Source organism: Colias croceus, chromosome 10 (assembly GCF_905220415.1).
Source record: "Colias croceus chromosome 10, ilColCroc2.1".
Classification (NCBI taxonomy): Eukaryota; Metazoa; Arthropoda; class Insecta; order Lepidoptera; family Pieridae; genus Colias; species Colias croceus.
Window position 1 is genome coordinate 5,822,257 of NC_059546.1, and position 20,478 is coordinate 5,842,734.

General features: G+C 33.0%; 1 protein-coding gene and 2 long non-coding RNA genes across 3 annotated transcripts; 1 reads left to right on the top strand and 2 right to left on the bottom strand.

Annotated features, from left to right (window-relative positions):
* Positions 1-919: 919 nt before the first annotated feature.
* Positions 920-6,036, top strand: LOC123695091. Its single transcript, XM_045640808.1, has 5 exons — positions 920-1,024; positions 2,105-2,281; positions 2,589-2,824; positions 4,817-4,966; positions 5,465-6,036. The coding sequence occupies exons 1-5, from the start codon at positions 1,015-1,017 to the stop codon at positions 5,576-5,578; spliced, it is 687 nt and encodes a 228-aa protein (XP_045496764.1). The 5' UTR covers positions 920-1,014; the 3' UTR covers positions 5,579-6,036.
* A 1,277-nt stretch (positions 6,037-7,313) lies between these two features.
* On the bottom strand, positions 7,314-8,516 carry LOC123695066. The gene is made up of 2 exons (XR_006751893.1): positions 7,723-8,516; positions 7,314-7,541 (listed from the first exon to the last, which is right to left on the bottom strand). It is a non-coding gene; the product is annotated as an uncharacterized LOC123695066 (long non-coding RNA).
* A 1,872-nt stretch (positions 8,517-10,388) lies between these two features.
* On the bottom strand, positions 10,389-14,254 carry LOC123695013. Its single transcript, XR_006751888.1, has 3 exons — positions 13,911-14,254; positions 12,891-13,245; positions 10,389-11,465 (listed from the first exon to the last, which is right to left on the bottom strand). It is a non-coding gene; the product is annotated as an uncharacterized LOC123695013 (long non-coding RNA).
* Positions 14,255-20,478: the final 6,224 nt, after the last annotated feature.

The window sequence follows — 20,478 nt, forward strand, 5'->3', positions numbered from 1 at the left end:
CAGGGACAAATATAAGGGTATCCTTATAACCAGGATAAATGGCGGATCGAGCAAAAGGATTTCTTCTAACGCTAATACCCCATAAATAAGAGTAAAAATAAATATCCATACATACAATTTAATAACAAAGAGTTTTATATTTCGGTTACTCAGCTTCAGTCCTGTTATATTTTTATTAATGATTGTATATAGATGTATGTAGGCGTCTCCTTTTGTAATATTAGTCAGCATGATGACTACACTGACGCAGAATTCATTGATATTTTGCGTTTGATCATTTTCTTTAATGTGAAAAGAAGCTTTAAAATTTATTGTCAATAAAGAAGAAGCAGCGATAGCCATTATGATACAAACAGACCATAACTTTGAAGCAATACTAATACTTGGTGTAGCATCAGTTTGGTAAAAGAAAGGCTTCCGTAAACCAAATATAGTACAAAAATTATTGAAAAATCGGAAATAATAGTAAAACATTAGGAAAGTTTCATAAGCTTATTCAAATGTAACCTACCGCCCTATAACGGATACAATAATATGTGACAATTGAAAATATTTTTCATTTATTCAATCTAATTTATTAGGAAAGTAGATTGGAAGGCCTGTTATTATTTTGACGTTATATGTCTATTAGATTTATCAAACATAAGTTAAACACATATTTATTGAAAGGCCTGTTATTATTTTACCGTTATATGTCTATTAGATTTATCAAACATAAGTTAAACACATATTTTATTCGAGCCCTGTGACACTAATTAGAAAGATTTTATCTTGTATAACAATATCGTCTTTCTCCGTATATTTACTTATTTTCTATACTTGTTCTAGATTATTTCATTTAATAATAAAATGACCACTCTTCTTTTTATAGATATTGATTTATCTTATCACAAGCCACCTTTGATAAGGGCTCGATATATTTTAATACAAGATAAACGTAGAACATTGTCGTTTTGAACAAAGACGGTGCATTTTCAGCCTGAAAAGTATAATTGCCTAGAAGGAATTTCCAGAATGTCTCATTGTAAGTCTATTTCTTTCCTTATTATCTATTTGGTGTTTATGGTATCTACCTATACTAATTTAAATGTCTAAATACAATTGCACTAATAATACAATTACAATACAATTACAATACAATTACAATTGCACTAATAATTACCAATATTAAGCCTCAATAATATTAATGAGTAGGACATTGTTTGTTTAATTACTTTGTTTATTAAAATTACAATCTATTTTGTTTTTACTGTATAAATTTTTAAAGAGGTCCCAAATGCTTTCGCTGCTGACTCTATAGTACAAACTTTAACTAAAATTTCAATTATTGTATTTTATTTGTAAAATCTCTGTTACAAAAACTATTGCCCCTTTCTACAAAAAGTAGAACAAATTAAAACACTGAAGTGTATTCGTAAGTGTCCACATTCTTCCGTTGAATAAATTTTATACTAAGTAATTTGATTTTCACAAAGCACAATATGGCAAATTCTCAAAATAATGATGACATACCTAAACAGATATTTTCGTCAGAGAAAGCAATCATTTATAAGCATTTACGACACTTAGATACCTTTCTGATAACTTGATAAGATACTGTATATTATTTACCTACGTAAATCCAATCGATAGGTTATATGTATCCAGATATAAACATAATCATTTCAAATATATGGATACTAGAATATGAACACATAAAAAAAAATATCAATTAATAATTTTATTTTATCATGATACCATGAATTATCACACTGATAATGAATAAAAAATAAACATATAGGATGCGCATATACCTACTTACTTATTTAGGTACAATATGATTGAGAATAGAACTTTTATTGAAATCAAAAAGGTACCTATAGGAAAACGAAATGGCACGTGAAATATCCACCTAGTTACGTTTTAAGTAAGAAGCCTGTTAAAGTTAATTGATTTAGGATAAAGCTTTATAGAATTATAGAATTGTCGACAGCAGACCTAATCGCACAACACATTCATAATATTCATAAGAATCGAATTCAAGTACTTATGTAATAATAATCTATAAAAAGCTTACGAAGAACAATACATTTTAATGTAATACGTCATTCTTATTTATTTTCAGATCCTCCCCACGGCGGTCCACCCCCCTACGTCGGCTACCCCCCGCCCCCCGGGGTTGCTTACGTGCCAGCGCCTGTGATGATGCCCGTGTACCCTCCCCCCGCGTTCCCTTACCCCCCCGCTTACCCGCAGCCACAGCCGCAGCCACCTCAGCCAGATCCCGTACAGGTTGTTGACAGTAAGTATCTAATTGTTACCTTGGATTGTTACGTTAGCATCTGTTATTACATATCATCATACACAAAGGTAAAATATACAAAATATTTTCATCTCTTAAATTATAATTAGCTTAATCCACGGCTTCAGTCGTTTATCAGGATTAAAAGTATCCTAACGAGTTACGAGTAACAAACATTAATTATTATCCATGACATGACCCATTCCTTAAATTTTATGAATTATCCTATTAACATTCATTTAAATATTATATTATTGTCTCTACATTTAAAGAAATTAACTATTCATCGTTCTCTATATGTTTATAGATGTACCACCGCCCCCCGTAGAACCAGAAATTGATTGGGTATCTACAACCACGCATGCTGCTGAATCATTAACCAACCGTGTATTTGTGACTGGTCGGGAGGGCTGGGACGGTAGCCCTCTGTGGACCATCAGAGCGCACCACAACGGGAACCTCGTGCCTGGCAAGCTGGCGGTCGTCCACAGAGCTGCGTATATACCATTTGCTGGACGGGAAATACGTGTTCATGATTTCGAGGTAAGTGTATCCTTTGCAAATGATCTAAGTTTGCAATAGGTTTTAACGTATCTTCTTCTTATATATAAAAATGAATCGCAAAATGTGTTGGTAGGCGCATAACTCGAGAACGGCTGAACCGATTTCGATAATTCTTTTTTTATTATATTCCTTGAAGTACGAGGATGGTTTTTATGTAGGGAAAACGTAAATTATGTACCACGGGCGAAGCCGGGGCGGACCGCTAGTCTATACTATAAAAATGAATCGCAAAATGTGTCGGTAAGCGCATAACTCGAGAACGGCTGAACCGATTTCGTTAATTCTTTTTTTATAATATTCCTTGAAGTACGAGGATGGTTCTTATGGAGAGAAAACGTAAACATGTACCACGGGCGAAGCCGGGGCGGACCGCTAGTTAACGATAAATAGTTTGGAAAATCCAAAAGTGCACGCCTCATAATCTCATCCTTTACAATAAAATTGATTATTTATACACTATAAATATAAAAAAGAAATGAAATAAAACAGTTGGAAAAGTAAAGAAAGCGGTACCGTAATAATTGAGCTATTTTTCTTGTGGCCCCACCTAGATGTGAAACTGCGCAGGTTTAAGGGACTGACTACCAACTTATTTTTTTAAACCTTGGCTTATAGTATAAAGAATCGAGTTTATAATGGTGAATTTTGAGTACACTATAAATATAAAAAAAAAATAAAGAATATATATAGATATACTAAAATTATGGAGAACAGTCGAAATTTTTTTTGTTTATTTAATAACAATTAAACCACATCGAATCAGACCCTGAAAAATGAAAGGGTTCTATTCCTGAGCATACTCAAGCGTAAGAGAAAAAAAAAGACTCGATTAGTAAAGTATTTCGGTCGCTATCGTGTTAACAAGAAAATCCTCCGCACATACAGACACACGGACGTCCAAGACAGAACTTTTTTAAACTGTTTTTTAACTAGTTTAAATAACAAAAATGACATCAATAAAATTAACTGCGTTAAAAACAACCGACTTCAAAAACGGAAAAGTAAAAAATAAAAAAGATTTGATAATATTAATTGCTACATATTATTTAGATGTGCTATTTATTAAATAGGTTTGATGTCGGTGCACGGGCTTAATACTAAGTGCTTAGTGTTTGGCCGATTTTATTTAATACTTTTTAGTGTAATTTTCAACACGAATCAAACGAGCCCAAACTCGATAAAGTTGAGTCAATATATTACTGAGTTCCTATGGCCACCTTCCGATTCCATCATCAAATCAGCTCTATGTCATGATAATGTTTCATCGCTATCCAATTTACACACTTATACAAAATTTCAGCTCAATCGGTTACCGGGAAGTGAATCAAAGTTACTTGCTACATTCCAATTAAGTCATCGAGTACAGACAAAAATGCTCATAAAATAAAAACTACTGGGCCTAGCCGAATAAAATTTTTATGGGACCAATTCGACACCATCCTGCATCGAACAAAAAAAGAATCACGTAAATCGGTTCAGAAACCTCGGAGTAATCGGTGTACATACATAAAAAAAAAAAAAAAAAAATATACCGGCCGAATTGATAACCTCCTCCTTTTTTTTGAAGTCGGTTAAAAATATCATGAATGTTAAAAATAGTGTTTTTTCTTAATATGTGTGTGTATGTATTATCTTACAAGTGCAGTGTATGATACATAAAGACATTTTAAGTTTGAAAAGTCAGATGTTTTGCGCGAAGTGACAGTAGTACCCACCTCAACGCTTCGCTTATGAGGCGTGCAAAAAGTATTTCCAAGTCTTTGTCAATAGCCAATTGAGTAGTAAAAATTTTTTAGATATGGTTTGTAATTTTTAATTAATATAGTTTTATAAAACATCTTAAGTACTAATTAAAACTTGCGTTCGTCAAAATGGTTTCATTGATCGTAGTTATGAGAAATGTCAACTAAACTTTTCGTTTTTTAATCTCGAAAATAATAATTAAAACAACAATAAATTTATAAATTTCAGGTTCTAGTCGCAAATCCAAACAAAGTCCGATGGATTCCAGCTAGCAATGGACAAGTCCCGTCCGGTGCGATCGTGGGTGGTAACACTCACACAGGGGAGCCTCTGTACATCGCGCGCGTGAGACATAGAGGTTCTATCACGCCTGGCAAGGTACGCATTATTATTAATACTCCTTATTAACGCTGATGCTTGCTTATTTGATGGTTTTGAATCCATCTCCGAAACCAATGGGGCGATAATTTTTTTTGTCGATCCCAACGATATTTCAAATTGAAAAATTCAATTCAATTGACACGACCATTAAAGAACTGCTATAGTCTAACTTCCTAATAGAATTCCATAATTACATGATATAGATATAGAGACTCATATCCCCCAATGTTTGTCTCATTTTGTAGATGCCATATTCATTAAGTATCGTCAAATGCTTAGGTCAAATGGATGTAGTCAAATTAGCACAATTCTTTTGCTAAACAAATATTTTTATAGAGCCGTGAGCTCTACATAATAATTTATATTTAACTACTGTTTCTATTAATAATATTTTTTTTTTACTTCGATACCTTATAGTACCTAAAGCGATTTATGTTTTTTTCTACTTTAACTTTTTATGTTTACTTTTAGTATATACAATTTTTCATTTTACAGGTTCATCCTAGTCATGGCTGTGCTTACATTTCTTTTGATGGATCCGAGATAAACTACAGAAATTACGAAGTCCTTTGTGAAGTTGGCAGCTATGGCGGAATAAGGCCATTATAAATGGACCCTTCGATCTTATGAAAATAATAATTGCACTTGATTGCAAACGTTGTTACCTACCAGATAAATGTATACAGAGTGACTGATAAGACGTCAGACGCATTTTGACAGGAGCTTCTTCTCATGAAACTGAACAACTTTTGTTCTACAACTTTGCTGAATTCGTAGAAAAAAATTTGGACTTTGTATGGAAATCGGTCAGCTGATTAGCGAAGTTTCCTTACAAAGTCCAATTTTTTTTTACGAATTCAGCAAAGTTTTAGAACAAAAGTTGTTCAGTTTCATGAGTAGAAGTTCCTGTCTAAATTCGTCTAACGTCTTACCTTTCACCTGGTATTGTTATGAATTGTAAATTTTTTATCGTATTGTAAATATTGACTATTTTTAAATTGTGAATTAATAACCGAATGTAAATTTTGAACTTTAATAAATACTTACGGATTTTTTTATTTTATAAATTCAAGTATTTTTTTATCATAAAATACATTACAATTACATTAATCTTTTTTTTGAGAAATTTATCCTTCTAGAGCTCAGTTCTTCTTCTTCATCATTTTTAATTGAATTGAAAAATACCGGTGCGTAGAGGTAATGTTCAAATGATTTGTTTTTGGTAGATACCTATTTATACATATATAAAGATAATGCACAAAATATAAATGACTGCCTTATCGCTAGGTTGCAATATCTTCCAGACTTTCATGTCTCCCTGTGTAGAGAGTCATATTATGGAAGTCTGACATTAAAAAAGGCGGAATAAATAAGTTCCAATATAATTAATTATAAACCCATAGACTATCCCGTCCGATTAGGGCCCTTCTGGCCTCCTCCACTTAAGCGACAGCCCAAGCCGAGGTTCGAGATCCCCGTCAAGGGGGGACGCCCTTGTGCATGTTGCTACCAGGATGAACCTTCAGTTCACCCCTGCGTCCGCGTTAAAATGTAGAAGCCCTTCTGGCTAACATTGAGAGACACCACACAAAAAAAAACCATAGACTATTTGAGACATAAAAATATAAACAACCTATACATTATCTGTGGTTTAGACTTTATGAAATTTCAACGAAGTCGGCTCTTAGAGCTAGCGCGCAAGAGCAACTTTTGTCTCCGCAACTATTTTGACTCTACCATCAACTCTATGGGCTAGTTGATGGGAGAGACAAAATAAAACTTTCTTACTTTATTAGTTACTTGACTTTTCTTTATTTCTCGTCTCATAGGTACATGTCATTTTAACATTAGGTAAGTTTTCAATGAATTCTACTTACAAAACATTGTCAAGGGCCTGGGTTTCGAAGTTTTTCGCAAGTACTTACCTAAAATAAAATTTATGATATTGCAAACTCGGGTGTAATAAATTTCAAACACCAAAGATTTACATACCTATTACCTACCACATTCATATTTATTTTTGGAATATCTAAGTATAATCTACACTATAGAACTTTTATTTCTACAAACTATCAATTAAAATAACTGTAACATGTGGTCGAATTATTCCTATTGAAGATACGTAAGTATTTAGAAGAAAACTTTAATGATTGTTAGGTACCTACACAGTCTAAATCTATTTGTCTTTATTTATGTATGTTTGTATTTTAACCACTGAAACTTTTAATTTTTAAAATAAACTTGTAAGTATAATCATAAAACATTTTTGGAATGCCATGTTATGGAGCTTATCATCGCTATAATCTATAGTTATATATGAGTCATGGAAAAATAATACACTATCTCACGTCTGGCTTAAAATATTTTAATAGCAAACTTAATCAAATAAATAGGATACCTAAGTATTTCTCAATACTGTAGACTATCTTCTCTGATAGTTTTGGGGTTGGTCGGTAACAGTAACCACGTCGTTGGGGGGATAGTAGCCCGGGTTGTTGTCGGCTACTTGCACTCCGTCTCCCGAGGGAGGCCTGGTATCGCAACATGAACTACATCCGGAACCCATGTCTATCTGTAAATGTTTAAAAATAAATAAATACTACGTTAAACAAGTATAGAGCTACTTCGAATTACATGTAGAACGCTGACGCATAAAAGCGGAACAAAATTAAACAAAAATAATTTTTATACTATTTAGGTACTTAATTATTGGAAAATATAACATCGTACTTAATATAAAAAAAAATACTTACGTTATACGAGTATATTCGGCGGTAAAATAGGAACTGTAATGACTATCTAAGGTTATTTCATTTAATATTTCGCAAATATAATATAAGTACCTAGGTTAAATACATGGAAACGTTCCTGATTAGATAGGTTAACTAATCAATGCGGACAATTTATCGATAAGTACCTCGAAATACGACTGATGAGTCTACCTTTGATTTAAAATGTTTTTAAAGAGTAATATACCATGGCCAATATTATGATAATGAATTCTCAAAAGTACTGATTAGCCGCTGACTAATTTCCAAATATTTTGTGATTAGTACCTATACCTACTTATGTAATAAAATACAGTCACTTCATGATATTATAGATTGCAAATTACAAGAACACATTTAAAATAATTAAATATAATTTGGGTGTAAAAAACTAGCTTATGCTTATGAATTGAACTTAATTATCACGATCCTTGATAAGTGTACAAAGTTAGAATTATGTAAATCTGCCCGTTTAATGTGGGCCAAAATCGGGTCTGAGGGGCTTTTCCAGCAGAAATGTGCTATGCATCTACAATACGAAATGGTGACAGCTGTGCTGTGAATCTATGTTACTGTTTCCACTGATACTAAGCTATGTAGCGGTGCGAGTAAGCATGTGCTATGAAGGTGCGCCGCCGCAAAATAGCTGTGCGAGGAAGATGCGCAGCTCCAGCCTCCAGCTATGTGATGTATAAACCCTGCTCTGCTCCTGCTCTGATACAATATGTTTATTATTCTGAAAGAGATAATGTATAGTGACAAAAAAACCTTTAAGTAGGTATTGCAATTTTAAATTAATTGAATTGTACGGTTATTTGCCGTTGAAATATTACATTGCGGTTGCATTTCTCAGAGGAAGCAGTTGGGGTGTTGTGATAGGCAGTTTCACACTTTATCTCCTAAACTAGAAAGTCTATAGGAATAGGAAGATTTCAAATATATTATTCGTTACAAATTAATATTTCCGAACCGATTACAATGATGTTATGTAGGTAGCTGAGGATCCAGGTTTTTCTTTGAGATCGCAGGCAGAGCTGCGGGCGGAAATCTAGTTTTCTTCATATACCTATCAAATAAAGTGACATCGGACCGATTAATAAACTCTATACTATGATTATACTAGTTATAGAGTTTATTAATCGATGATTATTCACTACATTATTTTATTAACTAATGAAGTAATGACCCCTTTGATGTGAAAAGTGCTAAGCCCCTTTTCCTTGAAATACTGAGACATGAAAAAAGATAACTAGATAAGTGAAGTATTTCGCTCTTTATCGTGACCATATTCAGTATCCGCACATCAGACACTCGTACACATTTTTTTATTATTTTAAACAACATAGTTAATGAGTGTACAAAATTGTGCTTTTTCTGTTTATATTTTTTACCTACAGGTGAAATATGAGAATAAAAAAGATATATTTAAAAAAATACTTGATTTTCGTAAAGCACCGTAAAGGTACCTCACGCACTTCGCATATGAGGCATATGTATAATTTTATAAAAATAATTTTAATCCAGTATTTTTTAATTGCAACATAATCACAAACTGCATCCATCACAGTTTGTTATTGTTAGGTAAAGATAAGAAATTAATCACAAACACGAAAATTTCCTTATGATTTTACAAATTTTTAATCTTTATAAACAAAGTTTTGTCAATATGCATAGAAAATCAATCGATCAACTTTCTTAGTTATACACAATTTTAACAATTTATTGTTATATTTATCATAGGTCTTCCATTGGAATGATTCTTGGAACACATTTCATTTGTATTTCGATGAGGCGTCGAAGCGGCAAACGATGTGAATAAATATCTGAAATGAAAAATTTATTCATTTTTCATTAAAAACATAATATTATCTAACAAAAATTTATGGAGAAACTTGATTAGCTTGATTAAAACAACATGAAACAACTAAATATTCTGAGGTACTAGGGTAGGTACCTATCTGGTTTTGCCCGTTATGCTTGCGTTCTAAATGTAAATTCTGAATCCAACTAAAAAAAATATCGGTTCAGTTGTTTAGAAGGAGTTCAGTGGCAAATAGGCACAGAAGAAAGACAAATGTTTATTGTCATTTGTCGTAGATATTGTATTTATTGTGCCTTTTGGGTAATCAAATACCGCACAAGCATCAAGTTTCTTTAAACCTACTGGTCACTCACCTAAAATATAATTTATAAGGCTTATCTCCTAACAGGATATCCCGGATAATCTCCCGGCGGAGGCGGGGGATACATAGGTGGTTGGTTGTCAATAACAACCGGCGGTTGCGCTATAACAACCGTTTGAGGCGGCTGCTGCTGCCCACACGCGTTCGGACAGAGACACGGCACACAGCATAGCGCGGTGAGAGCCATACAACAAGGGTTCACACAAACTTCACAGTCCCCGCAGTCAAAAGAAATACACAGCCCCATTTCGATACCACTTCTGAATCTATCTGAGCAAAGAGCATTATTTGTGACGAGCATATCTAGAGATTAGCTCTTATCTCCGATATTATTTTTGAGTGATATCCGAACTCACAGGTTGATTTTTGTTGACATCATGTAAACACGTAAATCTTACCAAATGGTCGATTTTATCTAGTTCGTAGAATCAAAATTTTGTAACTATTTAAATGAAATAAAAGTCAACGTGGTAAAAAATTGTTTATTTTTTTAGATTTAAAATTGTTTCAATCATAAACATTTTAATTTAATTGTTTTATTAAGCGGTTCATAATCTAAATAGAAAGATTACAAAGTTCACAATGATATGAAACAATAAATAATATATTTACACATTTATCGGTTACATAATAGGTTACATTAATTCCTAAAATAAAATATCCTATGCAAAAATACAACAAAAGCAACTAAATGCTATAAATTGTTACAAAGGAATGAGAAACAGAAATTTAAAATAAAAACATGAAATATATTATCTCCATACTAAAGATATTGGTAAAACAAAAATAACTAACAAAAATATTAACAACCCAATTCAACAAGCTAAATAACAAGCCAACAATTTTATTTCAATGATTGGCTCAGATGCTGCCAGTTGCCACATGAATAAAAATAAAAATTATTATTATCGTTTATTGGTACAATTTGAATAAATATTTAAAAACACTATTATTTCCTAACGATACCTAAATATAATATGCTGCTATCTTATTGATGGATGTAGATTGTAATGATTTGTAATTATTGAGCAATTTATTTTTTAATGCTTCAAACCTAATATTTATTAGTTTTGAAGTATTAAAAAATTATGTGTTTTTTTGTACGGAATTTAAATTAACACAAAATAAACTTCACACAATTTGTAGTCTTGTCTGGTATTTAAATTCGACCACCTTATAAGTATACCATGGAATAGCACAATCGCTATTTGGGGACGCAAATTATTAATACGGACGGTTTTTGACGCAGTTATCCAGCTCTATATAATCTAAGCTTCAAATTCGGTTGAGTTGTCTGCAAGAGACAAGAGTTGAAAAAGTTTATAAATATAAATGTTTTATCTGGTTTTGCATATTTTAAGTATCGTAAATAACTATCTATAAGGTGGTGGTGGTTCATGGCTAGGTCTTTGGCGGGGAGGCACTTGCACGACCGTGGTGGTGTGGTGCACCACAGTGCGGGGCGGCGGCTCGGAGCAGCAGTCGCAGCAGAGACAGGGGATGCAGCAGCAGCAGCACGGACGACATGATATGTTACAACCCATCCTGGAATTTGGGAATGCTGGTATTAGGTACAACATACACATAGATTTATTAACATTAATAGGCTGATCGACTCTAGGTAGAGAATTCTATATTTCTAAAGGCTGCAGGCAACTGCTTGAAAAACATTAATGAAAAAATGGTCAAGATTGTCTTCGGAAAAAAATTAGAGACGTAGAGACGACCTATATTTCATAAAAATAGAAAGGATCAGATTTAAAAAAATATATTCAAATATTACTAAGATTTTCTCGTTTGAAAACGTATTATCAATAAGCCTTCAATTTAGTCACGTAGCGTTAACTTCCATTCCATGGTCAAAAGTTTTTAAGTGTAATACATTTTTTTAATAATTTAAGATTGCTAAATAAATGAGTTAGTTCTTGACTAGCTTAGCCATATATATAGAATTAACTATTTAGTAAGCTTTACCTATATTTTTTATATTCCAAATATTCTTCGGGAATTTGACAGATATTTTATTGTATACTGTACTTGCCTGTTTGTTTGTTATACTTAAAATACATCGTAAAATCATAATGACTCAAAAGAAGCAGATTAGTTTGGCTTAACTGATAAATTTATTGATAAATTATATTTATCTTTACTAACGGTACAATTACCTTGATAACTTAACAATTATATGTAAGTATCTTATCGGAAATTTAATATGATAAGTAGCTTCTTTGTAGTTACGTTTATATATAATTTGTGCTGTATAACTATAAAATATAGAAAAATATCTCTAAAAACAAAAATGAGTTAAGAAGCACTCTTGAACTAATTTAAGTCGACATACTTTATGCGATACCTTATACCAGTACACTACGAGCAAAGAAATGGAAGTGTCAAGGTAAAACGATGACGTGGCCACGAAGTAAACACATAAAATGTATGGAGGCTTGCTAATATTTTGTTCTATGTATATGAAGAACATTATATTTTATCGGTACATGTAGGTTTATTGTTGTTATGAGCACAATATTAGCCATTCTCTAACAAAAATGACGTTGAGGTCTTTTGCATATTGGGTAGAATAAACAATAGTAATTCTATGTGGTATTCCGCATGGCACTATTCGTTCTAAAACAGGAAAATGACAGAAGATAATTTTAATCACGAATCAATATACGAACAGCCAACAGGTAGTTAAATTTTAAACTAATCGTTAAAGGGGAAACTGATGAGGCAATTGTTCTGCTTATCAGGTAGGTAAACGTAAGCAATATCCGCTTGGCATTATTATCAATTTTGTATTACTTATAGGTATACCTGTATGTTTAATGGAAACCAAACTTTTAGTTATAAATGTTAGTTCTATATATACCTAAGTGTTTTTCTAAATGTATGGCAAGCGTGAAAAATTAAGCGTTAGAAGTAGATACACATTTTGTGTGAAATGCGGTCGTCCACAGGTGCAAAACTTACCTTATCTATTTAATTGAGAATCAGTTCATCTATAGGAGGGGTAGCCGGGGTAACCTCCTTGTTGTGGTGGCGGTGGGTAGCCTCCTTGTGGGGGATAGCCCGGGTAGCCGGGATACCCGCCAGGCGGCGGCTGGTGGGGATAGGGCGGGTTGTCGATAACAACAGGTGGCTGCTGTATTATCACAGTCTGCGGTGGCTGCTGCTGCTGCTGACCACAAGCGTTCGGGCACAGGCACGGGATGCAGCAACACGCCGTCAAAGCCAAGCAGCAGGGATTCACACAGCCATCGCAACCATCACAATCCCCACAATCGAATGACAAGCACAGCCCCATGATATTACGTCGCGCCTTTAACTAAAACATATATATGTGTGTGACTAATGATATGCCTCGTGATATCAACTTATCACCTCGTACTAAGACTTGTTCGGTGTTTAGTGCATGCTTTATTGCCATACTATTACCAATTCTATTTGTAGCTGGGTAAATTCGAAAATCGCAATGTAGAGTCGTGTTGATACTGGGAATTATAACTACTTTACTTTTATCAAAAGCCAAATATGCTGTTATCTTTTGATAAAAGATAATGCCTATTTATTGTTTATGAGCTTCCTTTGCAAGCTTCAATATACTAACGAAGGCAGGTATATCTGTAGGTACGTAACACCTATGTAGTGAGCAGTGACTAGTGACTCATATTCAAATAAATTCTTACAAACATTATGAAGGTACTTAATCTTTATAAATATAAAGAAAAATCTAAATAGAATCTAATTGTTAGATAAGTTATGCATTTTATTTACTTTTATAGACGTTTATTTAACGTTCATAATAAAATATATTTAATTTTATAAATAATTCAATCAGCGACAATAACAAATTATAATTTAAGAAGATAAGTACCTAATAATCGATAATAATATTTCAAGAAATGTAGTTACGCCTATCTATAGTGGACGACCAATAATTATTGTGAGCTAAAGCATTAATATACATATATGAATGTATGTATTTCTTACCTTATCGAGTCAAAAGTAATATTCAATTTACAATATAATTAAAACAACAATGCACCTAGCGGCCGGAGAAAATATAATGTTTGTTAGCACTTGTTTGTCACACTGCGGGAAAAACTGTGATGCGGCCGCTTGCGCACAAGCCAATATTTTTCATTGACTAACCCTGCTCTTTCTAACCGAAGCACTCACGACATGAATGAAAAGGATAACTATAGCTCACGCAATGCAAGCGGAAAATGAATTCGTAACGACAACCTTGCTCCGATACGAACAATACTATAAGAATATTTTATTTAAAATACTTTACAAATTAACTTTAATAGCAACTCTCATTTCAAAGTAATTTAAATGCGTCATTATAACGTTATCTTAATTGTTAAACAATACCTTTGAAAATTGTACGATTAAAATTGTGTTTCAACTAGGTATGTGTACCTATAGTATGTGGGCTTTCATATGATTCATATTATTGTACATGAGTGTATTTCTGTTTAGCTAGGGTCATTGCGCCTGTTCGCGTCCACCTGCCTATTCGCGTCCATTTTGCGGATATCTTTTAGAAAATTCACGAAAATAAGTATACTTTATGTAAAATTGTAATAAGAAAAATTTCCGATAATAGCTCAACGTATAAGAGACATGCACACATATTCAAAATATGCCTGCGCACCGCCTATCCTATTAAAAAAATATATTTAATTTTGGCTATTAAACGAGAGAGCTAAAACGCGCGGGATTTTGAGAAAAAAATAGTGCGCAGCGTCGCGTTTGACGGTAAGTATCTTATTGTTAAATGTGAATTTTTGAATATGTAACTGTTTCTTTGCTTTGCTAACAAAACATGGAATAATATGGATTATAAATAAGCTTATTTCTTTTACAATTAATAGCTAAAATAAGGTGGACGCGAATTACTACACCGAATTTGTACAACTTCCATTTTGCGTCCACGGTGGGCGCAAACTATACCTGTAGTGCATAACAATAGAACATATTGCGTCCACATTGTTTTTCATTACGTAGCAATGAATTGTTTGTTAAAATATGTAATTTAAAATAGATTGTAAATTTTTGACTAAGACCACAAGTTGATAATTTAAATTTTCATTCAAATTAGCAAATTTTTATGCTATTTTTTCATTTTAAAATGGGTATTCTAAGAATGAGACCAGTATTTTTGAGAATGAGAGTCAATAAGTCTGTGGTTAAGAAAATAATATAAACAAAAAAGAAATTTAATTCATTAGAAACTAAAAAATAGGGTATTTAGGTAATCTTAATAGAACTGATTATTATTTATTTACATAACGTAACTTCGTTTTTTGTTAATTTTTGGTTCTAATAATGATGAGAACATAAATATAATTAAGTTTTTCCAGTTTCCTTACACAGTGAATTATATTAATAATAATGTTGATTTTAGGATTCCGAACCTCAAAAGGAAAAACCGGAATCCTTGTAGGGTCACTTTGATATCCGTCCGTCTGTATGTCCGTCTGCCGGTCTGTCTTTCTGTCAAGACCCTTTTTCTCAGTAACGCGTAGAGGTATAAAGCTGAAATTTATTTTGAATACTCAAGTCTACGGTCCCTTGAAGCAGTGAAAAAAATCAAACTTATAAGCCAAAGCAATCAAAAGATACAGCCGTTTATGCTGCAAATTTTCGCAAATTTCGACATTCGCAAGGGAATCAAAACCTACAGGGTACTTTACGTGAACACAGACACTTGTACGAAGCAACGTCTTATATTATAGCACAAATAAGGGAAACATTGAAAAAATAATCATTTACAGTTAAAACATATGAAAAAAAGACAGGTTAATACGGAACCCTCGGTATGCGAGTCCCACTCGCATTTGGCCGGTTTTTATTAAATAACTATATTCGTAAATAAATAATTTATTAAAATCTAATTTTTATTTGCATTTATCTGATAAAATATCACCCAATACACTCTTAATTCCTTTTCTAAGCTGGTGGACGCGAACTGGTCCACGGGTGGACGCAAAAAGGAATTTTTGGACGCAAACTGGGTAAAACGCCAAATTCTGCTATTTGTCTAGATAAATAAAAACCACATGATATTTCCAACACAATTGAAAGTAAATCTTAAAATAGACTATGTAATGAACACGTTACATAAATTTTGCGTTGAAATTTGTTCTGGAACATTTTTATTTTCTCCTTCAAACTTTCCAACTGCACTAAGTGGACGCGAACTGGCGCAATTACCCTACTTCGTAATGAGGAAATATTACCTACGCAGAACTGATGTAATTTTGACTACGCTGTATTTATTTATTTATTTATTTATTTATTTTACTCTTTAATACAACTAAACAGACTTACATACTAGAACATACAAAAATAAAAGCAAGGAGCAGTTTAGTGTATTTGGCGGCCTTATCACTTAGTAGTGATCTCTTCCAGGCAACCAGGGCAGAAGGTAATCAGCTCAATTAAGTTGTAAAGGTAGGTCGAGAGAAAAGAAAAAAAACAAAATTTTTAATGCTGTATTCAGTGATGTCCTTAAAATGTCACTTAAATTAAATTTTCAATAAACGGTAATACGGTAATCAATGGCTGTGTTGCAAAATACAATCTAATTCGTTATTGGAAGATACCTTTGTAATTTATTTCAACATTAAAGTGATGTTGCAATTAATTAACTAAGTAGGTATGGTGACAATTAAATTCTTAAATTTTACGCTTACTCCATAGTTACCTACTACTTACTCACAGAATGACCTTAGGAACAAAACAGGAAGGTATTGCAACCATATCACGGTTACTGAACACGAGGACAGCCTCGATTTTCTTTGGCGAAACCAATCAATAAGCAATAAAATGTAGAAGTTTCGGACTTACTAACGACAATATTTCGACACCTTCAATACTTTATTTAAAAACATAGATAAAGTAATTTTGCTTTTACTTTTATAAAGGCGTTTCGTTTTAATATTTAAAATCAACACTACATTTTATCAAAGACTACTAGATTCTTTAAATTAAAAGTACAAAACACAGAGTACATTGAATATATGGTACAAAATGAACTAACAAACGCTCGGTTCTTTCTAGTATCACGCGTACAATGAACTAAAGCAACAATAATAGAACTCACACAAAGGCAATAAACATACATATTACATACATATTACATATTTTTAAACATTATTTAAATTACTAACATACCGCGCCGTTTCATTTCCAAGGGGAATATTTTATGACAATTACGTTAATTAAAATTGAAAATTATTGATTATTATTTAAATGTGTTTAAGTGGTAATTTTATGAGTGCCGTCATATTATTTTAATAATAAATAGAAACTTCAACTTAACTAGTTCTGCGACCCAAACAGAGTCTTGGCTTCCGACACGAGTTCACGCCACTTTCCTCGAGGCTCGATCGCGCGCAGTTTCTTGCCAATTGACGGCCTCCAGATTGCGTAGATCGGCTACCGTTGCGTCGCTCCATCGATATCTGGGACGGCCCACGGGGCGTCGGCCAGTTGTAATGCCCAGATATGCCTTTTTCACGGCCCGATCATCCCCCATTCTTAAAACGTGACCGAGCCATCGGAGGCGATGCGCCTTTGCAAGTAGTTAGTAAATAATTTCATTTTTTTTTCTAGACTGTGACGCCTCTCACAATTATATTTCAGAATAGAAGTAGGTAGGTATTGTGAAATGCTTAATATAATCGTTATCTATAGACAAAAATCGGAGTTAGAAAATCTTTTTTTGCATTTGAATTCGTTTATTGTGGCTTCCCATGCTCAGACATTTTTAATTCCACGTTATTACTAATTGTGTAAGTACCTACCAAATTCTACAAATTTATAATACGTATGAATCGACTATCGTGACATAATACAGAAATAATATAGCGCATGCATTAGGTACTATTCGCTTTATCAAAATTGGTCCAGGCACTGAAGGCAACTGATGTTGGGAAGAACATACTAGTTCCAATCATGCAGTATATTGTTCAGCATCTAATAACATAATACATAATATATATTGTAATTAACTGTACATATAAAATAATGAACATCAGGATTTCTACATGTGTACAATAAATCAATACATTTATTACATGTTACAAATATTATATAAAATTGTATATAAAACACCCAAACAATGTGAGCAGAAAATCATAAAATTAATCAGTGTAATCCTGGTAATCTTATCGCGAGAGCGCGTCATACTCAATCAATGCCAAAATTAAAGAAGGATTTACTGTGGTGTGATACGCGAACACGGCGCGTAGCTGATACTCGAATTAAATAATACATCGCAATAAAAATGCGAAAACAAAGCGATGAGTGGTGAAGACTACGCTTTAATCGCTTTAGCAGAAACTACCAAAGACTGTGTTAAACCGTGTAAAGCTGAAAAAGTTACCCTATTGGAGCCTAAACCGAAACGTAGAAGAAATGAAAGAAGTCGTTCTTTTTTTTGGAAACTACCGACTTTACGCCTGGTGCCAAGTATGAGCCAAGTGCGACACAGGTTAAGGAAATTGAGCTGTGTAAGTAACGACGAAGATGAGGAACAAATGATTCCAGCTGATATGCCGAGACACAAAAGTATCGATATCGGCGTGGGGTTGGCTCGGCGAATGTCCCTTTTTATATTTACAAGACGATCGGTCTGCGTGCATCCCTATCATCCCTTCACGCCTAAACAAACAACGAGGAAGATTTATCTAAGATGTGACGATAAAAAATAGAAGAAAAAAACAGTATGTTATGTAATATCCGTCCATTTTAAGAACGTAATTACTAATTAATGATGATAATAATCAGAGAGGTGACGCTCAACTACCTTAAAGGAAACTGTGTGCAAGCAAGGAAAAGAAAAATAGTAGAACTTGAAGGAGATTCATTTTGTATTTTAATTGGTATTATCAACAAATTACATGAATGCCGTCGTGATGTCACTATACTTAAATGTCCTCTCAAATTTGATTGACTGGAAGAGATTGTTTTATAACTATAAGCCGCCTGTTGCAATTTGATCGCGTATTTTGCATATATATACTTGTGTTATCCTGGTTTGTACAATAAATAATAACTAATGTAAATACAATGATTGTTTAATGTTAACCAAAATATTTATTTTAGGATATTAAGTACCGAATTATGTAATTATATATTTTTAAAGTTTATAAATTATAGTACATCTAAAGTTACAACTTTTGAAGTATTATTTAAAACTAATACATAAATAAAATCATAAAATATATAGGTAGCTATTAACGTTCATCAGATCCAAGAAATTAATTAATTAATTATTAGATACATAATAAGGTAAGTAAATAGTCCTTAAATGATTATTAATTAATACCTAATTAATGGTTAAACTCGGGAGATTATGGCGATTCATTATTTAAAACTAACAACAAGCAAATGAAGCAAGTCATTCATATTTCGATAATTTCATTCTTGTACATACATGCTATTTCTATTTGAATTTGTTTTATCGAGCTAGGAATGTGCGAAGTCTTTTCTGTTTTTTATTGATAATACCAACATAAATTACCGTGTAATCTATTAATCTGATTACTAAAAAGGAAGTTTAATATTTATCTATTGAGTATTGAGTTCTAGTATGCAATGTAGATTGCGAGCCATAAGATTAGTGTTGCCCAAATGCAAGAACAAGACGAGACTTAGCCAGTCTTGGTCTTGGTCTTGCGCCAATACACCTGGTCTTGGTCTTGGTCTTGGTCTTGCGCTCCCAGTCTTGGTCTTGCGCTCCCAGTCTTGGTCTTGGCTATTTATTAAAGTTTACTTTAAATCTTAGAAAAACGTATTAGAATTGGAACATTATGAGCTTGAATTAACATAGCCATAGTAAAGATACTTGCGTGATCAGTATAATGTATTCATTTTCATTCTAAGCACTCTGAAACTTATTTATTCTTTGGAACACCTGTAGGTACTCTTAAAAAAATTCGAAATTATTTTGCATGAGTATACCTACGCCCTATGGCGGCAATCAAATAGTGTCAAATGTTATGATTTTGGCGTGGCGGCAACGATTGTTTTTCTTTGAGAAGTAAGTACAAAACCTTTGATGCCGCATTATCAAAGTGCCGATGGTTAAAACATAACTATGCATGCACTCAGTTTGATTTTAATAGATATTTTTTTAATCGCTATGTTTATGGTATTAGTCGTAATGCGCATAGGTCCAGTTTTTCATATTCTTTGATACATTTTTTTGCGTCTCATAGAATTCCTAAGCGTACCTACCTATACACCGAACTGTTACACCTAAATACTCAGTGAAATAGCGCTAAGTCCTAGCTGCAAGACGCAAGAGTCTTGCAGCTAGGACTTAGTCTTAGGTCTTGCTTAGTCTTAGGTCTTAGGTCTTGCTAAAAATAAGCGGTCTTGTTATTGGTCTTGGTCTTGAAAAAACGCAAGAACAAGACCAAGACTGCAAGACCAAGACTGAATTTGGGCAACACTACATAAGATACAAAAAAATCCACTACAAAATATTGTTTTTAATGCGTGTGTAATAATACCGCATTTGAGTAGTTAACTTAAAGTA

Coding starts and splice junctions, on each gene's coding strand:
- LOC123695091 (XM_045640808.1), top strand. Junction 2,825..4,816: donor TACGTGTTCATGATTTCGAG/GTAAGTGTATCC, acceptor TATAAATTTCAG/GTTCTAGTCGCAAATCCAAA. Junction 4,967..5,464: donor GTTCTATCACGCCTGGCAAG/GTACGCATTATT, acceptor TTCATTTTACAG/GTTCATCCTAGTCATGGCTG.